At 44.2% G+C, this 19,060-nt stretch overlaps 1 protein-coding gene across 6 annotated transcripts in view; it reads left to right on the top strand.

Moving 5' to 3' along the window:
* LOC118391362 (acetyl-CoA carboxylase) overlaps window positions 1–17,824 on the top strand; it is a 50,445-nt gene extending 32,621 nt beyond the window's left edge. For all 6 annotated transcript variants that reach the window (XM_052510977.1, XM_035782696.2, XM_035782694.2 and 3 more), the window contains 11 exons: window positions 3,404–3,547; window positions 3,701–3,821; window positions 4,733–4,829; window positions 7,761–7,857; window positions 7,971–8,106; window positions 8,198–8,375; window positions 9,137–9,249; window positions 12,824–12,978; window positions 14,086–14,256; window positions 15,061–15,197; window positions 15,422–17,824. In XM_052510977.1, the coding sequence (XP_052366937.1) occupies window positions 3,404–3,547; window positions 3,701–3,821; window positions 4,733–4,829; window positions 7,761–7,857; window positions 7,971–8,106; window positions 8,198–8,375; window positions 9,137–9,249; window positions 12,824–12,978; window positions 14,086–14,256; window positions 15,061–15,197; window positions 15,422–15,551 (1,479 nt within the window). In that variant the 3' untranslated portion in view covers window positions 15,552–17,824. The remainder of the gene's footprint in view (window positions 1–3,403; window positions 3,548–3,700; window positions 3,822–4,732; window positions 4,830–7,760; window positions 7,858–7,970; window positions 8,107–8,197; window positions 8,376–9,136; window positions 9,250–12,823; window positions 12,979–14,085; window positions 14,257–15,060; window positions 15,198–15,421) is intronic.
* The last annotated feature ends 1,236 nt before the right edge of the window (window positions 17,825–19,060 follow it).

Below are 19,060 nucleotides of genomic sequence, written 5' to 3'. Positions count from 1 at the left end.
GAACGCTAAGCTGTAGTCAATGAACAGCATTTTCACGTAGGTGTTCCTTTTGTCCAGGTGGGAAAGGGCAGTGTGGAGTGCAATTGAGATTGCGTCATCTGTGGATCTGTTGGGGTGGTATGCAATTTGGAGTGGGTCTAGGGAGGATGCTGTTGATGTGAGCCATGACCAGCCTTTCAAAGCACTTCATGGCTACCGACATGAGTGCTACGGGGCGGTAGTCATTTAGGCAGATTACCTTCGCTTCCTTTGGCACAGGGACTATGATGGTTTGCTTGAAAGATGTAGGTATTACAGACTCCGTCAGGGAGCGGTTGATGATGTCAGTGAAGACACTTGCCAGTTGGTCTGCGCATGCTTTGAGTACATGTCCTGGTAATCCATCTGTCCCTGCTGCTTTGTGAATGTTTACCTGTTTAAAGGTCTTGCTCACATCAGCTAACGCGAGCATTATATCAGTCATCCAGAACAGCTGGTGCTCTCGTGCATGCTTCAGTGTTGCTTGCCTCGAAGCAAGCATAAAAAGCATTTAACTCGTCTGGTAGACTCGTTTCACTGGGCAGCTCACTTCTGGGTTTCCCTTTGTTGTCCGTAATAGCCCTGCCAAATCCGACGAGCGCCAGAGCCGGTGTAGTAGGATCCAATCTTAATCCTGTATTGACACTTTGCTTGTTTGTTGGTTCGTCTGAGGGCGTAGTGGGATTTCTTATAAGCGTCTGGATTAGTGTACCGCTCCTTGAAAGTGGCAGCTCTAGCCTTTAGCTCGCTGCGGATGTTGCCTGTAATCCATGGCTTCTGGTTGGGATATGTACGTACGGTCACTGTGGGGACGACGTTGTCGATGCATTTATTGATGAAGCCATGACTGAAGTGGTATACCATTCAATGCCGTTGGATGAATCCTGGAATATATTCAAGTCTGTGCTAGCAAAACAGTCCTGTGGTGTAGCATCCACATCTGACCATTTCTGTATTGAGTGAGTCACAGGTACTTTGTGATTTAGTTTTTGCTTGGGTGGATAGAATTATGGTCAGATTTGCCAAATGAAGGGCAGGGAGATCTTTGGTCTAGAAATATTTATTATATATATTTTTTCCTCTGGTTGCAGTGCAGCGTCTGCAAAGGGACATTGGTTCTTTGCCTGACGAATAAAAGGTATATTCAGCTGTAGCACCCCACCATGCATCACTAACAACAAGATCTCACATAATTAAATGAACAATTTTTAAAAAGGTATACCGTGAAGGGCATTTTATACTCTTTTAATTGTCCTGTTTTTTAAAGAATAGGCGATGTTCATGTGTGCTTTTATGCACTGCTCCGTCAGCTGTGACACACATAGATTGTTCCTTAGTTGATGCAATTAACACATCTTCATTTTAATTTGGAATTTCACTATTAATATGTATTACTCTGTCATGCCATTTATTTTGCAGTTAATTTGAGGAAGAGGACAAAGTGTGTCGTTTTGTTACTGTATACTGTAAGGACAGAGCATTGGCCATTGGATAGATATCCTGTAAGAGACCTCCCTCTGAAATAGTATGGAGGCAGAAAGACTGCATCATGTCTGAATCCAACAATACAAATTATAATGGTGTTTTGTGATCCCATATTATTCTCTCACTCAGTGTGCAGTTTTCCACCTCAGTGATCAGGCCTTTTTCGCCCTTGTTCTGTGGTTGAACCCCCCCCCCCGTCTTTCCCCAGTCATACTGCTGCTCCTGGTGGAATAATAGAAAGAGAAGTGTCAAGTTGTTGTTTGCATAGAAATAGCAGTGTGATGCCTGAGGCTGCTGCTGGGACGAAGGACACCCATATCATTTGTCTCCAATCAGAATGGAAAGTTTTGCTGAAGCAGATTGTTTTCTCTCTCTCTCAGGGCTCCACTAGCACTGACTACCCACTGCTTTCTCTCTGCCTCCGTCTCTCTTCCCTTTCTCTCCTCAGTCTCAGCATTAACATGACTTTAGAACAAATTACATGACAAAACACAACGTGAGTTTCCATTTGCAGGTTTTGCTGCGTGTGTGTGTTTGGATGCTAGAGAAACATCAGATTATGTAATATATCACAATTTTATAAATGTATTGTGTTACAGTAAATGTTTAAATGGGGAAACTATAGATTTACTGAGAAATGTATACATCTACCAGTGCAGTGGTAAATCTATAGTTTTTCCCAAATGGATGATGTCACAATGATGGACCGTCCATTCAACAATAATATGGCAGAACATTGTACCTAGACATTCACTATAACCTTGCCTTCATATTATATCCCCATAGACTCCCTGGTTCACCAAAGCCGTAGATAGTCTGTCATCTAAAGACACTCATTTCATTCACTGATGGACATCTTTCTCCTATTTGTATGGTGACTGGATAGTAACTACTGGTACAAATATCCCAGTGGGCCACTAAAAGGGCCTGCGTCTCTCTCTCGTGCCTCCACCGTCCGTACCTCTTTTCTCCCTCTGCTGTGGAATGTTAATGAACCAAGGCCCAGCCCGGTGGCCCTGTGTCTGCCTGTCAAGGTGACTGCATTGCTTCCCGGGGCCACGGGCTGGTATGACAGCTTTAGGAGAGCACCCAGGATTTGTAGCCAGGGACATATCCATTAATGGGAACAGAGAAAGTAAATGATGGTGAAGAGGTGAGAGCTGAGTGATCAACGAGCACCTCTGTGTTTTACGGGACTGTGTCCCCTGCACGGCCGTGTGTGTGGGGAGGTTAATGGATCCATGCCATCCTTCATTAGCCTCTCTCACCAAGAGACTCACAATAAACCAATATACACGCACACATACAGTCTCATACACATGCTAGTCACTGTGTGTGTGAGCATGTGTGTTTTTGTATGTGTGTGCGTGCTCATAAACTGGCTGTGAGGCAGTGTGCGGTGTGGGCGGGCAGCTCTTTGTCACAGCTCCTGTCGATTGTGTCGGGGAGGAGAAACCTCGGGTATTAATTCACTCTGGAGGTTACAAATAACCCCTGGGAGGGAGCGCGCTGGATGCTAGCGGCCCCCCGTGACCGCCGTGATGCAGTGATCCCTAGCCACCGATCGACAGTATTGACGTGGCGGTGCCACGGTGGGGAGAAGGGGGGGTCCCTGTCCCCTTTCAGATGTGTCATCCTATTGATCCACAGCCCCAGGGACCAGAGCCCTGGTGACACCACCCTTTATCCTCGGCCCTAAGCCTCAAGGGCTTGGTTCACTATGCCCTGTAGGGAGAAGAATGGGTGTCTCAACATAAAAATACCCATTATTGTATATCTAGTGTCTACATATGGTTGGAGGTCTCTCGGCTTGTAGTTTGTAGGGAAATTGGATTACATGGTTTGACACTACCAAGGAAGAATTCTACAGAATGACATCACCCCATCTTCTTTCCCGTAGGTGCTGGGTAGAGAGGTATACACCTCCAACAACCAGCTGGGTGGGATTCAGATCATGCACAACAACGGTGTGACCCACAGCACTGTGTGTGATGACTTTGAGGGAGTCCACATGCTGCTGCACTGGCTCTCCTACATGCCCAAGGTAACCATCCGCTCTTACTGTCAACATTCATTTAGGCTTAACCAATGCAAATGTACCTTTATGCTGTTAGCTACTCACAGTGAAGCTGTGTTAAATTCAGAGGCAATGTTTAAATTTTTTTCCTACGAGTTCTTGAATGTTTGTCCCCCATAGGACCGCTCTAGTCCTGTGCCCATCATCAATGCCAAGGACCCCATAGACCGGCTCGTGGAGTTTATGCCCACCAAGGCTCCCTATGACCCCCGCTGGATGCTGTCAGGACGCCCCGGCCAAAGTTAGTAACCCCCATTTTTATTTATTTTTTCCCTCAGATTAATATTTCTTCAACATTTTACAGTACCCCACAAATGAGAAATAACTACTTTTCATTTACAACATATTGTGAACTTTGTACCCCACTCATCACCAACTCTGTCTAATCTTTCCATCGCTGTGCAATAAAGTATCTTATTATTCTCATTGTACACGTGAGTTATTATTATAACAGTAGTCATTCATCCTCTCATCCAGTCTCACTCGTGCTTCCTCAGCAGGTGTGGAACAACAGCTGATTGTCATTTAAATGTTGCCATGTGATATGCGCTGCTAATCTTTTGGGCAGATCTCCCTGAGGTCAGGGGTTAAACTAATTCTTGACTGTTAGAGGGTTATAGGCTTGATGTAGGGGGATATTCCTCATTCAGACACTGTGAGACACTGTGAATCCTGGGCTCGCTGGGTGGATGAAGAGGTGGAGATGGATGGCTTAGGTTTTACATGCATGGTCAGGACCGAGCAGATTCCATATCGGTGTAATTACAACTTTTGGCAGAGGAAGTGACTGAGTTGCGGTGCGCAAGGCCATGTCTTCAGCAGTCCATGTCTAAAGCTGTGATGAGTGGGGAGGCTTAATTGAATGGTAACCTCTTGGACTAGCCCTGTCCTCTGTCTGCCAGGAACAGCAGAGCTGAGCAAGGCTCTTTGCAGCCTCATCCGTCTGAAGATTAGAGATCTCTGTTCAAAATATAAAACAAACTCTGCTTTTGGCTGCATGGATATGACATGAGTGTATGGTCAGCATCTGGAGGGAAAAATGTATTAATCTGCCAAATAAGGGCAAATTGTATTTCTCATTTACAGATGTTTACTTTGTAATAATCAATTATTAAAACTCTTTCTCGCTCTCCTCTCTCTATCTTTCTGCAGCTCCAAAGGGCCCGTGGCAAAGTGGGTTCTTTGACCATGGCTCATTCATGGAGATCATGCAGCCTTGGGCTCAGAGTGTGGTGGTGGGCAGAGCCAGGTAAGGAACCACAACACTCCACTATTTCTAAGCAATATAGACACTTACCGTAATTGCTGGACTATTAAGCGCACCTGAATATCAACCGCACCCACTGAATTATTTAAAAATATGTATTTTGTACATAAATAAGCCGCACATGTACTGGTAGGCACCTGCGGCTTATAGACATTGAAACAAATGAACTTTTTACAGCCTTTAAACGAAACATGTCTTGTAACAAAAATTAAAACAGTAGCCTACCAAGAAAGTCATTGGTCACGATCTTCCTGTGCACTGAAACCACTGAAGTCATCTCCTTCGGTGTCGGAGCCTCAGAATTGCTTCATCTGATGTTGGATGGTTTTCATTGTCGCTCTCGTCACTTTCATCCGGAGGCAAATACCCCGCTGCCCCTTCAACATGCAGCAGTCCAGCCTTTCGAAACCCATTGATGATAGTGGATTTTTTGACAATGCTCCACGCTGTCAGGACCCACTGGCAGACTTGACCATAAGTTGCTCTTCGCCTGCGGCCCGTTTTAGTGAAGGATTTCTTCCCACTTGTCATCCAAGCCTCCCACTGAACAAGGAGCGCCACCTTAAATGCACGATTTACACTGATGTCGAGTGGCTGCAAATACTTTGGCCATCTGCTTTTCTTCCCTCTGAAAGCTTTTGTTGTCTTTCTGCACTGAGTCAGTTCCTCACGCTGCGGTTTCCAATGTCTTATCGACTCATTAAGGCCAAGCTCCCATGCAGCAGCTCTCTTTCCTTTTCCAACAGCCAGATTTATCGCCTTCAACTTGAAAGCTGCATCATATGCATTTCTCCGTGTCTTTGTCATGATGAGGGTGACAAAATGACTACCGTAATCAGAATGATGGGAAGTGTGAGCGCGCTCGATTTACGTCACGGTGCTCAGTTTTTTGGCGGCATGAATCTTGTGAAAGCGGGAAAAATCCATAAATTAGCCGCGTCATTGTATAAACCGCGAGGTTCAAAGTGTGGGAATAAAGTAGTGGCTTATAGTCCGGAAATTACGGTAGTCCTTTGTCAAACATACCAGAGCATTAAGACCAAGTCATTCTCGATTGTCCGCAGAGCTTCAATGGTCATCTTGGTCACAACATAATTTCTTGAATGTATGTAGATATAGAACATAATCTTGTTTGAGCCATGCAGGAAATATATTAAGTGGCCTGAGATCTTTCCTCTGAAGGTCATGCAAGTCGAGCTACATTCTCCAGTACTGAAACCCTTCTAGCCTTTTTTCACAGGGACCTGTGGATACCCGTTTTATGCATGTGTCTCCAGCATGAGGGAAGTTGAAGTAAGTTTTGCTAATTAGCTTAGCACAAAGGCTAGAAAGTTTTGGGTACAGCTAGCATGTGCTAGTTAACATTGGCTTGCGAAACTACCTCTAACTTCACACTGGATGCAGATACATACAAATGGTATCCATGAGTTCATCTGACTCTGAGAAGTAAAGGGATTCCTTGCTAAAATCCCGAACTATCTGTTTAAAAGGCACTTACTATAGTGATTTGCCCATCACGAGAGAGGCTATGACACTTACTATAGTGATTTGCCCATCACGAGAGAGGCTATGACACTTACTATAGTGATTTGCCCATCACGAGAGAGGCTATGACACTTACTATAGTGATTTGCCCATCACGAGAGAGGCTATGACACTTACTATAGTGATTTGCCCATCACGAGAGAGGCTATGACACTTACTATAGTGATTTGCCCATCACGAGAGAGGCTATGACACTTACTATAGTGATTTGCCCATCACGAGAGAGGCTATGACACTTACTATAGTGATTTGCCCATCACGAGAGAGGCTATGACACTTACTATAGTGATTTGCCCATCACGAGAGAGGCTATGACACTTACTATAGTGATTTGCCCATCACGAGAGAGGCTATGACACTTACTATAGTGATTTGCCCATCACGAGAGAGCTATGACACTTACTATAGTGATTTGCCCATCACGAGAGAGGCTATGACACTTACTATAGTGATTTGCCCATCACGAGAGATGACACTTACTATAGTGATTTGCCCATCATGACACTTACTATAGTGATTTGCCCATCACGAGTATGACACTTTATAGTGATTTGCCCATCACGAGAGAGGCTATGACACTTACTATAGTGATTTGCCCATCACGAGAGAGGCTATGACACTTACTATAGTGATTTGCCCATCACGAGAGAGGCTATGACACTTACTATAGTGATTTGCCCATCACGAGAGAGGCTATGACACTTACTATAGTGATTTGCCCATCACGAGAGAGGCTATGACACTTACTATAGTGATTTGCCCATCACGAGAGAGGCTATGACACTTACTATAGTGATTTGCCCATCACGAGAGAGGCTATGACACTTACTATAGTGATTTGCCCATCATATGACACTTACTATAGTGATTTGCCCATCACGAGAGAGGCTATGACACTTACTATAGTGATTTGCCCATCACGAGAGAGGCTATGACACTTACTATAGTGATTTGCCCATCACGAGAGAGGCTATGACACTTACTATAGTGATTTGCCCATCACGAGAGAGGCTATGACACTTACTATAGTGATTTGCCCATCACGAGAGAGGCTATGACACTTACTATAGTGATTTGCCCATCACGAGAGAGGCTATGACACTTACTATAGTGATTTGCCCATCACGAGAGAGGCTATGACACTTACTATAGTGATTTTTATTTTTTTATTGAAGCTCTTAAGATGGGAAAACATACTTTTTAATAAGTTGAACATGTGCTCTTTATGACAATGTTCAAATGAGGGAACTTTTTATTTTTTAACAAAGTTACACTACCAAAAGGTACTCGTTTGGAGCGACCCTCCCATCAGCCCTCGGTTTCATAGTTGTGTGTCCTGTCCTGATATGACCCTCTTCTCTCTCACAGGCTAGGTGGCATACCTACTGGAGTGGTTGCTGTGGAAACTAGATCTGTGGAGCTGTCAATCCCAGCCGATCCAGCAAACCTGGACTCTGAAGCCAAGGTGACATCCTTTCAATACCTATAATATGTTGTGTCCTAATTCAGGTTGTTTTACATGAACACAGAGAAATACACACACACACTTACTGTAACCCTCTGTTGTCCTATCCTCAGATCATCCAGCAGGCAGGCCAAGTGTGGTTCCCTGACTCTGCGTTTAAGACGTCACAGGCCATCAAGGATCTGAACCGCGAGGGCCTCCCTCTCATGGTGTTCGCCAACTGGAGGGGCTTCTCTGGGGGCATGAAAGGTACCAGATAACAGATGTTTTGTAAATATCTTAGTTATACCTGTGGGTTTTCAGTCTGATATATAAAATCCCACTCCTGTGCCTCCCTCAGACATGTATGACCAGGTGCTGAAGTTTGGAGCCTACATCGTGGATGGGCTGAGAGAGTACCGCCAGCCTGTTCTGGTGTACATCCCTCCCCAGGCAGAGCTCAGAGGAGGGTCCTGGGTGGTCATAGACCCCACCATCAACCCCCGCCACATGGAGATGTATGCTGACAAGGACAGTCGGTGAGTTTCTCTGAACACAACCCAGGTGGTAAGGGAAAGCAAGAACACATCTGCCAAGCTGATCCTCAACACTGGGGCCCATTCTCTCTACTATTATTCTGACATTTCACAATCTTAACATAAAGTGGTGATCCTAACTGACCTAAAACAGGGAATATTTACTAGGATTAAATGTCAGGAATTGTGAGTTTAAATGTATTTGGCTAAGGTGTATGTAAACTTCCGACTTCAACTGTATATACTAGGCGGTGTCAGAGGAAGGCCCAAAAAAATGGTCAGACTCCAGTCACCCAAGCCATATAATGTTGTCTCTGCTACCGCAAGGCAAGCAGTACCTGGAGCGCTAAGTCTAGGACCAAAAGGCTCCTTAACAGCTTCTACCCCCAAGCCATAAGACTGCTGAACAATTAATCAAATGGTCATCCAGACTATGCATAGATAATGTAAATAGTCACTTTACAAATTACCTTGACTAACCTGTTCCCCCTGTATATAGCCTCCATTATTGTTTTTTCATTTGTTACTTTTTGTTTTTAATTGTATTTTTATTATTTGGTGAATCTTTTCTTAACTCTATTTCTTGAACTGCATTGTTGGTTAACGGCTTGTGAGTAAGCATTTCATGTTGTATTCGGCGCGTGTGATAAATAAAATTTGATTTAGCAAAGCACTTTCCAGACCGATTTCTGCTTCTACTGTAATAGTGTTTAGTCAGTGATGTTTGTGTGCTGTGTTGAAGATGTCCTCTGTTTATTCTACAGTGGTGGGGTGTTGGAGCCAGAGGGAACGGTAGAGATCAAGTTCAGGAAGAAGGACCTGGTGAAGACTATGAGGAGGGTGGACCCGGTCTACATGGGCCTGGCAGAGAGACTGGGTGAGTTAGACACTCGCTTTACTCCTATTTTCTCTAAATCACACAATGCCGTTCTCTTTTGCAAATAATCAACTCTTTCACAACTGCTCTTCTCTCTCTCTCTCATTCACTCTCTTTTTCAGTTTCTCCTTTCCGTTCTCTCTCAATCTCTCTCTGTGTGGGAGGGATGGTAATATCTAGCGGAGTATGTGTGCTGTAATTCCCTGTCACTCTTGTTCTTTATCTGAGGGTGATCGTATCGTCCCTGCTCTGTTCCCAGGGGAGATGTGTCAATCACGGCAGGGCCAGATCAATCAGCAGGGCCTGCTCTCCCCCCACCCAACCCGGGCTTATTGATTTTCCTCTGGGCTCACAGGAGCACCATGGAGCAATGGGCCAGCGCCGGGCCTCTAGGGGCTGTGGTGGGGATGCTGACCGATTGGCTCTGACAGAAATCAATCTCTGCTGACAGGTAGCACAGCAGCCAGAGGTTCTGGAGAACAGTGTTGCAAAACAGACAGTGAAACAGAGAGCTGAGCCTGCACTCAGTCATAAAGAACCAACCAACTCCGGGATAATGAGTGGCGCTTACACACTATAGCATAAAACCAACACCATGCTAATGGAGTGTAGCTTCTTACCTAAACACTCCTGTTGTCATGCGGTCATCACTGTTAACTCGAAAATCAGCCAGCCTCAGCCCGGTCAATTCCTGCCAGTCTGCACAGCGCGATATCAACCCAGAGCATATCGGACTGCTTTTTCTCTACCACATCTCCCGATTCCTACCGCAAGCTCTGAACCTTTACACCGGATCATCGCAGCTAGCTAGCTGCTATCCGAGTAGCTGCTCCTGGCTAACGTCTCTGTCCCGACGCAAGCACCAGTTAGCCTGGAGCTAGCCTCGAGCTAGGTGCATCTCCCAGCTAGCTGAAGAGGTCCATCAGCCAACTCTTGGGCTACAATACCTATTTTGCCAATTGGCCTGGATCCTTTTACTGCTGACACGGAGCACCGCCAATCCATCACGACTGCTCTGCCGACGTAACCGTCCAAGGGGGTTTCAACAGGCTCTTCCGCTGAGATGTCCCCCTGAGGCCCATCTGCTCGCCCCAGCCCGCTAGCGGTCTGAATCGCCTTGACTCTAGCTCGCCTAGCTACTCACTGGACCCTATGATCACTTGGCACATGCCTCTCCCTAATGTCAATATGCCTTGTCTATTGCTGTTTTGGTTAGTGTTATTGTCTTATTTCACTGTAGAGCCTCCAGCCCTGCTCAATATACCTTAGCTGAGTGTAGTCCTTTTGTTCCACCCCCCACACATGCGGTGACCTCACCTGGCTTAAATGGTGCCTATAGAGACACGACCTCTCAACGCTCAATGCCTAGGTTTACCTCCACTGTATTCACGTCCTACCATACCCTTGTTTGTACATTATGCCTTGAATCTATTCTTCAGCGTCCAGAAACCTGCTTCTTTTATTCTCTGTTCCGAACGCACTAGATTACCAGTTCTTATAGCCTTTAGCCGTACCCTTATCCTACTCTGTTCCTCTGGTGATGTAGAGGTTAACACAAGCCCTGCAGCCCCTAGTTCCACTCCCATTCCCCAGGGGCTCTCATTTATTGACTTCTGTAACCGTAAAAGCCTTGGTTTCATGCATGTTAACATTAGAAGCCTCCTAAGTTTATGTATCTGCTTTAGCACACTCCACCAACTGGCTTAGGAAGGCCACCAAAAATCCTGAGATTTCCATCCCTAACTATAACATTTTTTAACAAGACAACTGCCAAAGGGGGTGGAGTTGCGATCTACTGCTGAGCGAGCCTGTAAAGTTCTGTCTTACTATCCAGGTCTGTGCCCAAATAATAATTTGAGTTTGTTCTTTTAAAAATCCACCTTTCCAGAAACAAATCTCTCACCATTGCTGCTTGTTATAGACCCCCTTCAGCCCCCAGCTGTGCCCTGGACATCTTATATAAATTGCCCCCATCCATCTTCAGAGTTCGTACTGTTAGGTGACCTAAACTGGGATATGCTTAACACCCCGGCCGACCTACAATCTGAGCTAGATACCCTCAATCTCACACAAATTATCAAGGAACCTACCAGGTACAACCCTACACCCATAACCATGGGCACCCTCTTAGATATCATCCTGACCAACTTGCACTCTAAATACACCTCTGCTGTCTTCAACCAGGATCTCAATGATCATTGCCTGCATCCGTAATGGGTACGCGGTCAAACGACCACCCCTCATCATTGTCAAACGCTCCCTAAAACACTTCTGCGAGCAGGCCTTTCTAATCGACCTTGCCCAGGTATCCTGGAAGGATATTGACATCATTCCGTCAGTAGAGGATGCCTTGTTGCTCTTTAAAAGTACTTTCCTCACATCTTACATAAGCATGCCCCATTCAAAAAAATAATTTAGTACTAAGAACAGATATAGCCCTTGGTTCAACCCAGAATTGACCCAGACCTGACTGCCCTCGACCAGCACAAACATCCTGTGGGGTTCTGCATTAGCATCGAATAGCCCCCACGATATGCAACTTTTCAGGGAAGTCAGGAACCAATCTACTTAGTCAGCTAGGAAAGCTAAGGCTAGCTTTTTCAAACAGAAATTTGCATCCTATAGCACTAATTCCAAAACGTTTCGGGACACTAAAGTCCATGGAGAATAAGAGCACCTCCTCCCAGCTGCCCACTGCACTGAGGCTAGGAAACACTGTCACCACAGATAAATCTACGATAATTGAGAATTTCAATTAGTATTTTTCTATGCCCGGCCATGCTGTCCACCTGGCTACCCCTACCCCGGCCAACAGCTCTGCACACCCCGCAGCAACCTGGCATTCTCTATGGGTGTGCCACAGGGTTCAATTCTCTGGCTGACTCTTTTCTCTATATATATCAATGATGTCGCTCTTGCTGCTGGTGATTCTCTGATCCACCTCTACGCAGACAACACCATTCTGTATACTTCTGTCCCTTCTTTGGACACTGTGTTAACTAACCTCCAAACGAGCTTCAATGCCATACAACACTCCTTCCGAGGCCTCCAACTGCTTTTAAGTGCAATGAAAACTAAGTGCATGCTCATCCACCGATTGCTGCCCGCACCCTCCCGTTCTCATTGTAAATGAGAACTTGTTCTCAACTGGCCTACCTGGTGAAATAAATAACAAAAAAACTATTCTGTGAATAAGGAAGTGTAGCTCATCCCAAACGTCCAGCATCACATTGACACAATGTCCTTGGCATGTTAGTTTCTAATGTTCCATAAATGTTCTCAGCATGCAGCTGGCTTGAATCATACCTCTGTGAATAATCCCTTTCTCACCATAACAGTGGTTAGAGCATTGGACTAGTAACCGGAAGGTTGCAAGTTCAAACCCCCAAGCTGAGAAGGTACAAATCTGTCGTTCTGCCCCTGAACAGGCAGTTAACCCACTGTTCCTAGGCCGTCATTGAAAATAAGAATTTGTTCTTAACTGACTTGCCTAGTAAAATAAAGAAATAAAAAAATAACCTGCTCAGTATGGTTTGTTGTAACCCTCCTGCTAATTTTGGTCCCCCTGACCCAGGTACCCCAGAACTGGGCCTGCCAGAGAGGAAGGAACTTGAGACCAAACTGAAGGAGCGGGAGGAGTTCCTGTTACCCATCTACCACCAGGTAGCTGTGCAGTTCGCTGACCTCCATGACACCCCGGGACGCATGCAGGAGAAGGGCGTCATCACGGTGAGACGACACTGTCACAAAGTCACGCTGAAGCAAAAGTGATCACAACAGAGATTGTGTCAGAACACTATGAAAATGAAGGGTGTAATAGTGTCCCCCATAGCTATATGAGAAGACATTTTAGATTTTATCAAAGAAAAACTAACTCATACACACAACTGTCTATGCGGTGTGTGAGTAACCAAGCCTGTATTACCCAGGATGCAGTAGCCTGGTACAGTTAATATGCCTAGGAAATGGTGTGTTCGGTAGAGGCCTAGGGAATGGTATGTTCCAATCTCTCTCAGGCTGTGAGATGTCTTTATAATTATCTGCTGATGACCCGGCCCATCACCTCAGCAAGCACAGAACAGCCCCAGGCAGGATTCCAGGCTCTCTATCACACACACGCGCTCACACACTTGAAACACACACTCATGTACGCACAATGAGTTACTTCATGAGAGAAGACTGCTGGGGCATTTCTGTATAAGAGATGACAATCTCTGACGCTCTCAAGACGCCTGCAAATGCAACCGCACAATCTGTGATTTACAGACACACAGATTCCCATTAGAATACGAAGGACCAATGGATGCGTCTCTTGCACTCAGTGGCGATTTTAGCATGTAAATCTTGGTGAGCCAATCATGGTGCAATGCTCCTAATTTCTGCTGGCCCGCCCCACCACAAAGCACTGAGTTAGACTGAAACACCTGCATTTTGGAGCTGCCTTACTCAAGAAAACAAGAGACCATGTGTGTATGCGGCTTTATTAACTCCAATTATATATATTTTTTTCACATTTCTTTCAAACTGATGTGACACATTAATGCCAAAATAACAAAATATGTACCTCCAAAGCAGGTGTTGCTCAGCCCAAATAAATGACAGGATGCCACTGCTTGCACTCAACTTCTCATATCATGATGAACAAATATTTTCAGTTCAAAATAATAAAACCTGTATGGAAATGAAGTATTGTCAGATATTAGACAATGTTTTGGTGATAACTACACATTATACGACTCTATTTAAATGTTAAAAGTACTGTCAGCCAGTATGGCTTGTCTGTGAGAGATCCTCTCTGAAGCTCTGGTGTGTTTGTGTGGTTTGATGGTTTCCCAGGACATCCTGGAGTGGCGGACGTCACGTCACTTCTTCTACTGGCGTCTGAGGCGTCTGCTGCTGGAGGACACGGTCAAGATGAAGATCCAGGTGGCCAACAGCGAGCTGACTGATGGACAGATTCAGGCCATGCTGAGACGCTGGTTCGTAGAGGCTGAGGGGACTGTCAAGGTGACTGGCCACTACCTGCTCCTCTACTTTCCTTAAACCAGCCCACCACAGCACCGAGACACTGACGGTCACTGTCGGCTAGAGGTTGCAGAGTATATCTATACCTTCCTTTACGGTTTCATTAAAGTATGGTTTTAGTCATTTTCAAGAACCAATACATTCTGATCAGTTACGTTTCAAACCAGGAGTTGTTGTGGTCTTGGATATGGCTAGGTAGAAATAACCTGATGTGATGGTGATAGAAGAGATGTCCCTCACTTCTGCCTTCAGGGGTGACTAGAAAAAGCCCAGCTCCTGAGGTACACTGAGAGTATATCTTTAGAAGCGGCCGTCTTGTTAGCTTAATACATAACTCCAATCAGGACCGGCTATCTTAAGCTACAATTAATCCAAGCCCTGGCACGTGCAGATAGGAGTGCGACACGCTGTTTCTTAATTAAAATCAAACGGATAAAAAATGATTAATGGCATTAAATGTTCTTGCGGGCTACAAGCAGGAGCGCTCTTAAAACGGCGTGAGGTCACACCCTCCCAATCTGCCTAAGCCCCCGTCTGCCTTTGTTTGGGATCAGAGACTGGCTGTGCTCATGAATAGGGATCTCTCTCAGGTCCAGTCAAAAAGGCATCAGTGGTCTGCTTTGTAGGTCTTTCACTTCTGTTAGTATAATATTTTCACTTTCTTGGTTTTCTAGTTCAAACAAGCAAGGCTATGAGAATTGTTGTAGTACTCTCCTGCTCGAAAATTGGTAAATTTGAGGCCAAACAAAGTAATCTTCCCCTCTTCTCTCTGTGGTATGTGTGCAGGCGTATCTATGGGACAGCAATGAGGAGGTAGTAGAGTGGCTGGAGAAGCAGCTGAAGGAGGAGGAGGGAGCCAGGTCTATTGTCGACGAGAACATTAAGTACATCCGCAGGGACCACATCCTCAAGCAGATCCGCAGGTGAGACAGACGGCCTGTTTAACAGGCTGATCACTGGGAACTTACCGGCCTTTAGATGTCCGGTAGCAGTCAACTCAAATCCTTGTATAGTACCATCTGTTTATGCAGGGGGATTGGTGTCAGGAAAGTGCAATGTCACTGATTCCCACAGAATCCATTTATTACATGTAATCCTTTGTTTTGCTGTGCATTGCCTTAATTTTACATAATCTCTCTTTTGTTAGCCTGGTCCAAGCCAATCCTGAGGTTGCCATGGATTCCATCGTGCACATGACCCAACACATCTCCCCAACACAGCGTGCTGAGGTGGTGCGCATCCTGTCTACCATGGATGCTGCCCCGGCTGCCACCTAAGCCTCATTTATACCTGGTTCTAACGTGCGTCCTTTGTCTTGATCCACATTCTGATCTTGTTCACATTTTTAGAAAGGAATAGATTTTTGATCATATCTTCCTGACCACCTCCGGAGTTAGTCAGGGACCCATTGTAAACAGATCAGGATGGTCAATCCATTTAAATCATTATACCGGTCTCTAAAACCATTGACGAGTAGCTCCATTGACTAATGGCATCAATAATTGTCTTACAAACAAATATATATTTTGAAAGAATATCTGTCACAATTTGCATACAGGGAGGCACCAGGAAATCTGGTCACAATGGTTAGCGGATAAGAGACACATTTTACTACCATGTGTAGATCAAATTATATATGTCACATGCTCTGAATACAACAGGTGTAGACTTTACTGTGAAATACTTACTTACGAGCCTTTTCCCAGCAATGCAGAATTAAAAGTATTAATAACACAATAAATAAAAAATATTGAGGCTAAAAACAAATAGTACAGAGTTGATGTGCAGGAATACGAGGTAGTTGAAGCAATCAGGAAAGATAAGCGTATCACCAGTGTGCGAGTATGCAAGAGAGTCAGTGGTTTACAAAAAATACAAGGGTATTAATCAGAGGCAATGTGGGCGCAATCAGAATGTTAATATCAACTGGACAAAAGACTCATGTTAGCACCAGTTCTAAACCTAGAGGGCCACTCTTCCCAGCCTGGTCCACTGTCTCCGGTGCACTGCCCCTGTGGAGGAACTGTGTTGGAAACTGGGGTTGGCGCCAATGAGTTTGCTGTTACTGATCAAACTGTTGGCAATGATTCTGGAGGGAGGGGGGACTGATGTCCAGGGTAATGAATTTACACAAGTCTTACAGAATGTGTGTTTGTTTTGATAAACTCCTTTCTAATATTGAGTTGCAACCCCTTTTGCCCTGAGAATAGCCTCAATTTGTTGGGGCATGGACTCTACAGGGTGTTGAAAGCATTCCACGGGGATGCTGGGCCATGTTGATTCCAATACTTGCAACAGTTGTCAAGTAGGCTGGATGTCCTTTGGCTGGTGGACCATTCTTGATACACACGGGAAACTGTTGAGCATGAAAAACCCAGCAGCGTTGCAGTTCTTGACACACTCAAACCGGTGCACTTGACACCTACGATAGCCGTTCAAAGGCACTTAAATCTTTTGTCTTGCCCATTCACCTTCTGAATGGCACTCATACACAGTCCATGTTTCGAGGCTTAAAAATCCTTTATCTACACTGATTGAAGTGGATTTAACAAGTGACATCAATAACTCATCATACTGTAGCTTTCACTTGGTCATTCTGTCATGGATAGAGCAGGTGTTCATGTTTTGTACACTCAGTGTATCTAATATATGTGTATATGTAAGTGCAATTTGAAAAATTATCAACAAAGCAGAGACCAGAAACGATATACTTGTATAGCTAACATTAATGAGGCCAAGCTTAGGGACTACACAATTGACCAAAGTGGAAGCAGCTCTTCATCCATTTGCAATCTTAAAGAGCCTCTGTCCTATAGGACAGGAAAACATGCATTTGGTTTTGGGGTGTTTTGATGGTTATCTTAAAAATAAAATGCCTGCAGATTGGAACTTTTGGAGGGAGCACTTATTTACTGATAAAACCCAGGGTCGTGAGTGTTGCATGGCACTACCGGGGCATTGTGACTGGGGAAAGTGGGCAGATCTGCCCTGGGCCTGGAGAGAATAGTCCAGCAGGAGGAGAGGCCAATTCAGAGCAACCACACAGGCCCTGGGGTGAGACAAGGGCAGGCAGACACATGCTGAAGCAGATAGACGAGTGGCTGTCGCCATACACACATTGCTTTGAATACACCTTACTGTTCTATTACTTACATCAGGCTTTAGTGCAGCACAGCTTGCTCTGTAGTATACTAAAAGTCTGACACAGAAGCAAACACTATCAATGGTAATTGTTGCCATAATGGTTAAGAATGAATAGTTTTCTACCGTGGGGTATATTTTTGCCAATTATTGTAGCTTACCAAAAAACATGTTCAAAATATGTTCTGTTTTTGTTCAAAATGTGAAACATTTAGGTGACTAATTTATTAAATGGCAATCATGTTAAAGAGAACTAGGTACTGTACACTGGAGTTATACAGTCAGTATTACAGGTGTTTTAAAATGTTCACTGTAATTTTGAGTTAATTATTGATCCGCAGTTCTTTCTCTCCATGGAGTCATTGGGATCAGTGTTTGCTATTAAAAAAATGTTTGCTTGCTCACTCAACCTCTAGGCCTGGGTCCTATTACTACAAATTTCAAATGTACAAAGTATCTGAAATTGAGCATACACAACTGTCATTTTATATAGTTTAATAACCAGTGGTGTAAAAATACTTTAAAGTACTACTTAAGTAGTGTTTTGGGGTATCTGTACTTTACTATTTATATTTTTGACAACTAATGTACTTTCTACTCCATACATGTTCCTTGACACCCAAAAGTACTTGTTACATTTTGGATGCTTAGCAGGACAGGAAAATGGTCCAGTTCACATACTTCAAGAGAACATCCCTTGCCATCTACTGCCTCTGATCTCTGGCAGACTCACTAAACACTCATGCTTTGTTTGTATATTATGTCTGAGTGTTGTAGTGTGCCCCTGGCTATCCGTAAATACAAAATAAACTGCTGTTTGGTTTGCTTAATATAAGTAATTTTAAATTATTTATATTTTTACTTTTGATACTTTAAGTATAACCCAGACATTTATTCAAGTAATATTTTACTGGGCGACTCACTTTTCCTTGAGTAATTTTCAATTATGGTATCTTTACTTTTACTCAAGTATAACAATTGGGTACTTTTTCCACCACTGTTAATAAAATATATTGATCTCAACTAGGCTGATGACATACAAGTGTATACTCAGGTCAAACTTTAGTCCAATTGTGGCCTGGGGTGGTCAAGCTTGCTAGGGCCACTGGCTTCAGCACGCACATATAGTGTTGGCGTGGGTTCGATTCTGGCACAAATGCCGTGCATTCAGGAAGTATTCAGACCCTTGACTTTTTCCACATTTTTGTTACGTTACACCCATTTAGAAAAAGGTTTTTAGAATTTTTTGTGTATTAAAAAAAAACATTTGAACTACATTCGCATACTGTACCAGTAAACTTTGGACACACCTACTCATTCAAAGATGTATTTATTTTTACTATTTTATACATTGTAGAATAATAGTGAAGACATGAACTATGAAATAACACACATGGAATCAAGTAGTAACCAAAAAACTGTTAAATCAAAATTGATTTTATAATCTTCAAAGTAGGCACCCTTTGCCTTGATGACAGCTTTGCACACGCTTGACATTCTCTCAACCAGCTTAATGAGGTAGTCACCTGGAATGAATTTCAATTAACAGGTGTGCCTTAAGTTAATTTGTGGAATTTCTTTCCTTCTTAACCTCTGGGAAATGTGGGAGGGTAGCGTCCCACCCCGCCAACAGCCAGTGAAAGTG

Source organism: Oncorhynchus keta, unplaced genomic scaffold (assembly GCF_023373465.1).
Source record: "Oncorhynchus keta strain PuntledgeMale-10-30-2019 unplaced genomic scaffold, Oket_V2 Un_contig_6244_pilon_pilon, whole genome shotgun sequence".
NCBI classification, from domain to species: Eukaryota; Metazoa; Chordata; class Actinopteri; order Salmoniformes; family Salmonidae; genus Oncorhynchus; species Oncorhynchus keta.
The sequence above is the reverse complement of the archived record's forward strand: the minus strand, read 5'-3'. Positions and strand labels throughout refer to the sequence as shown.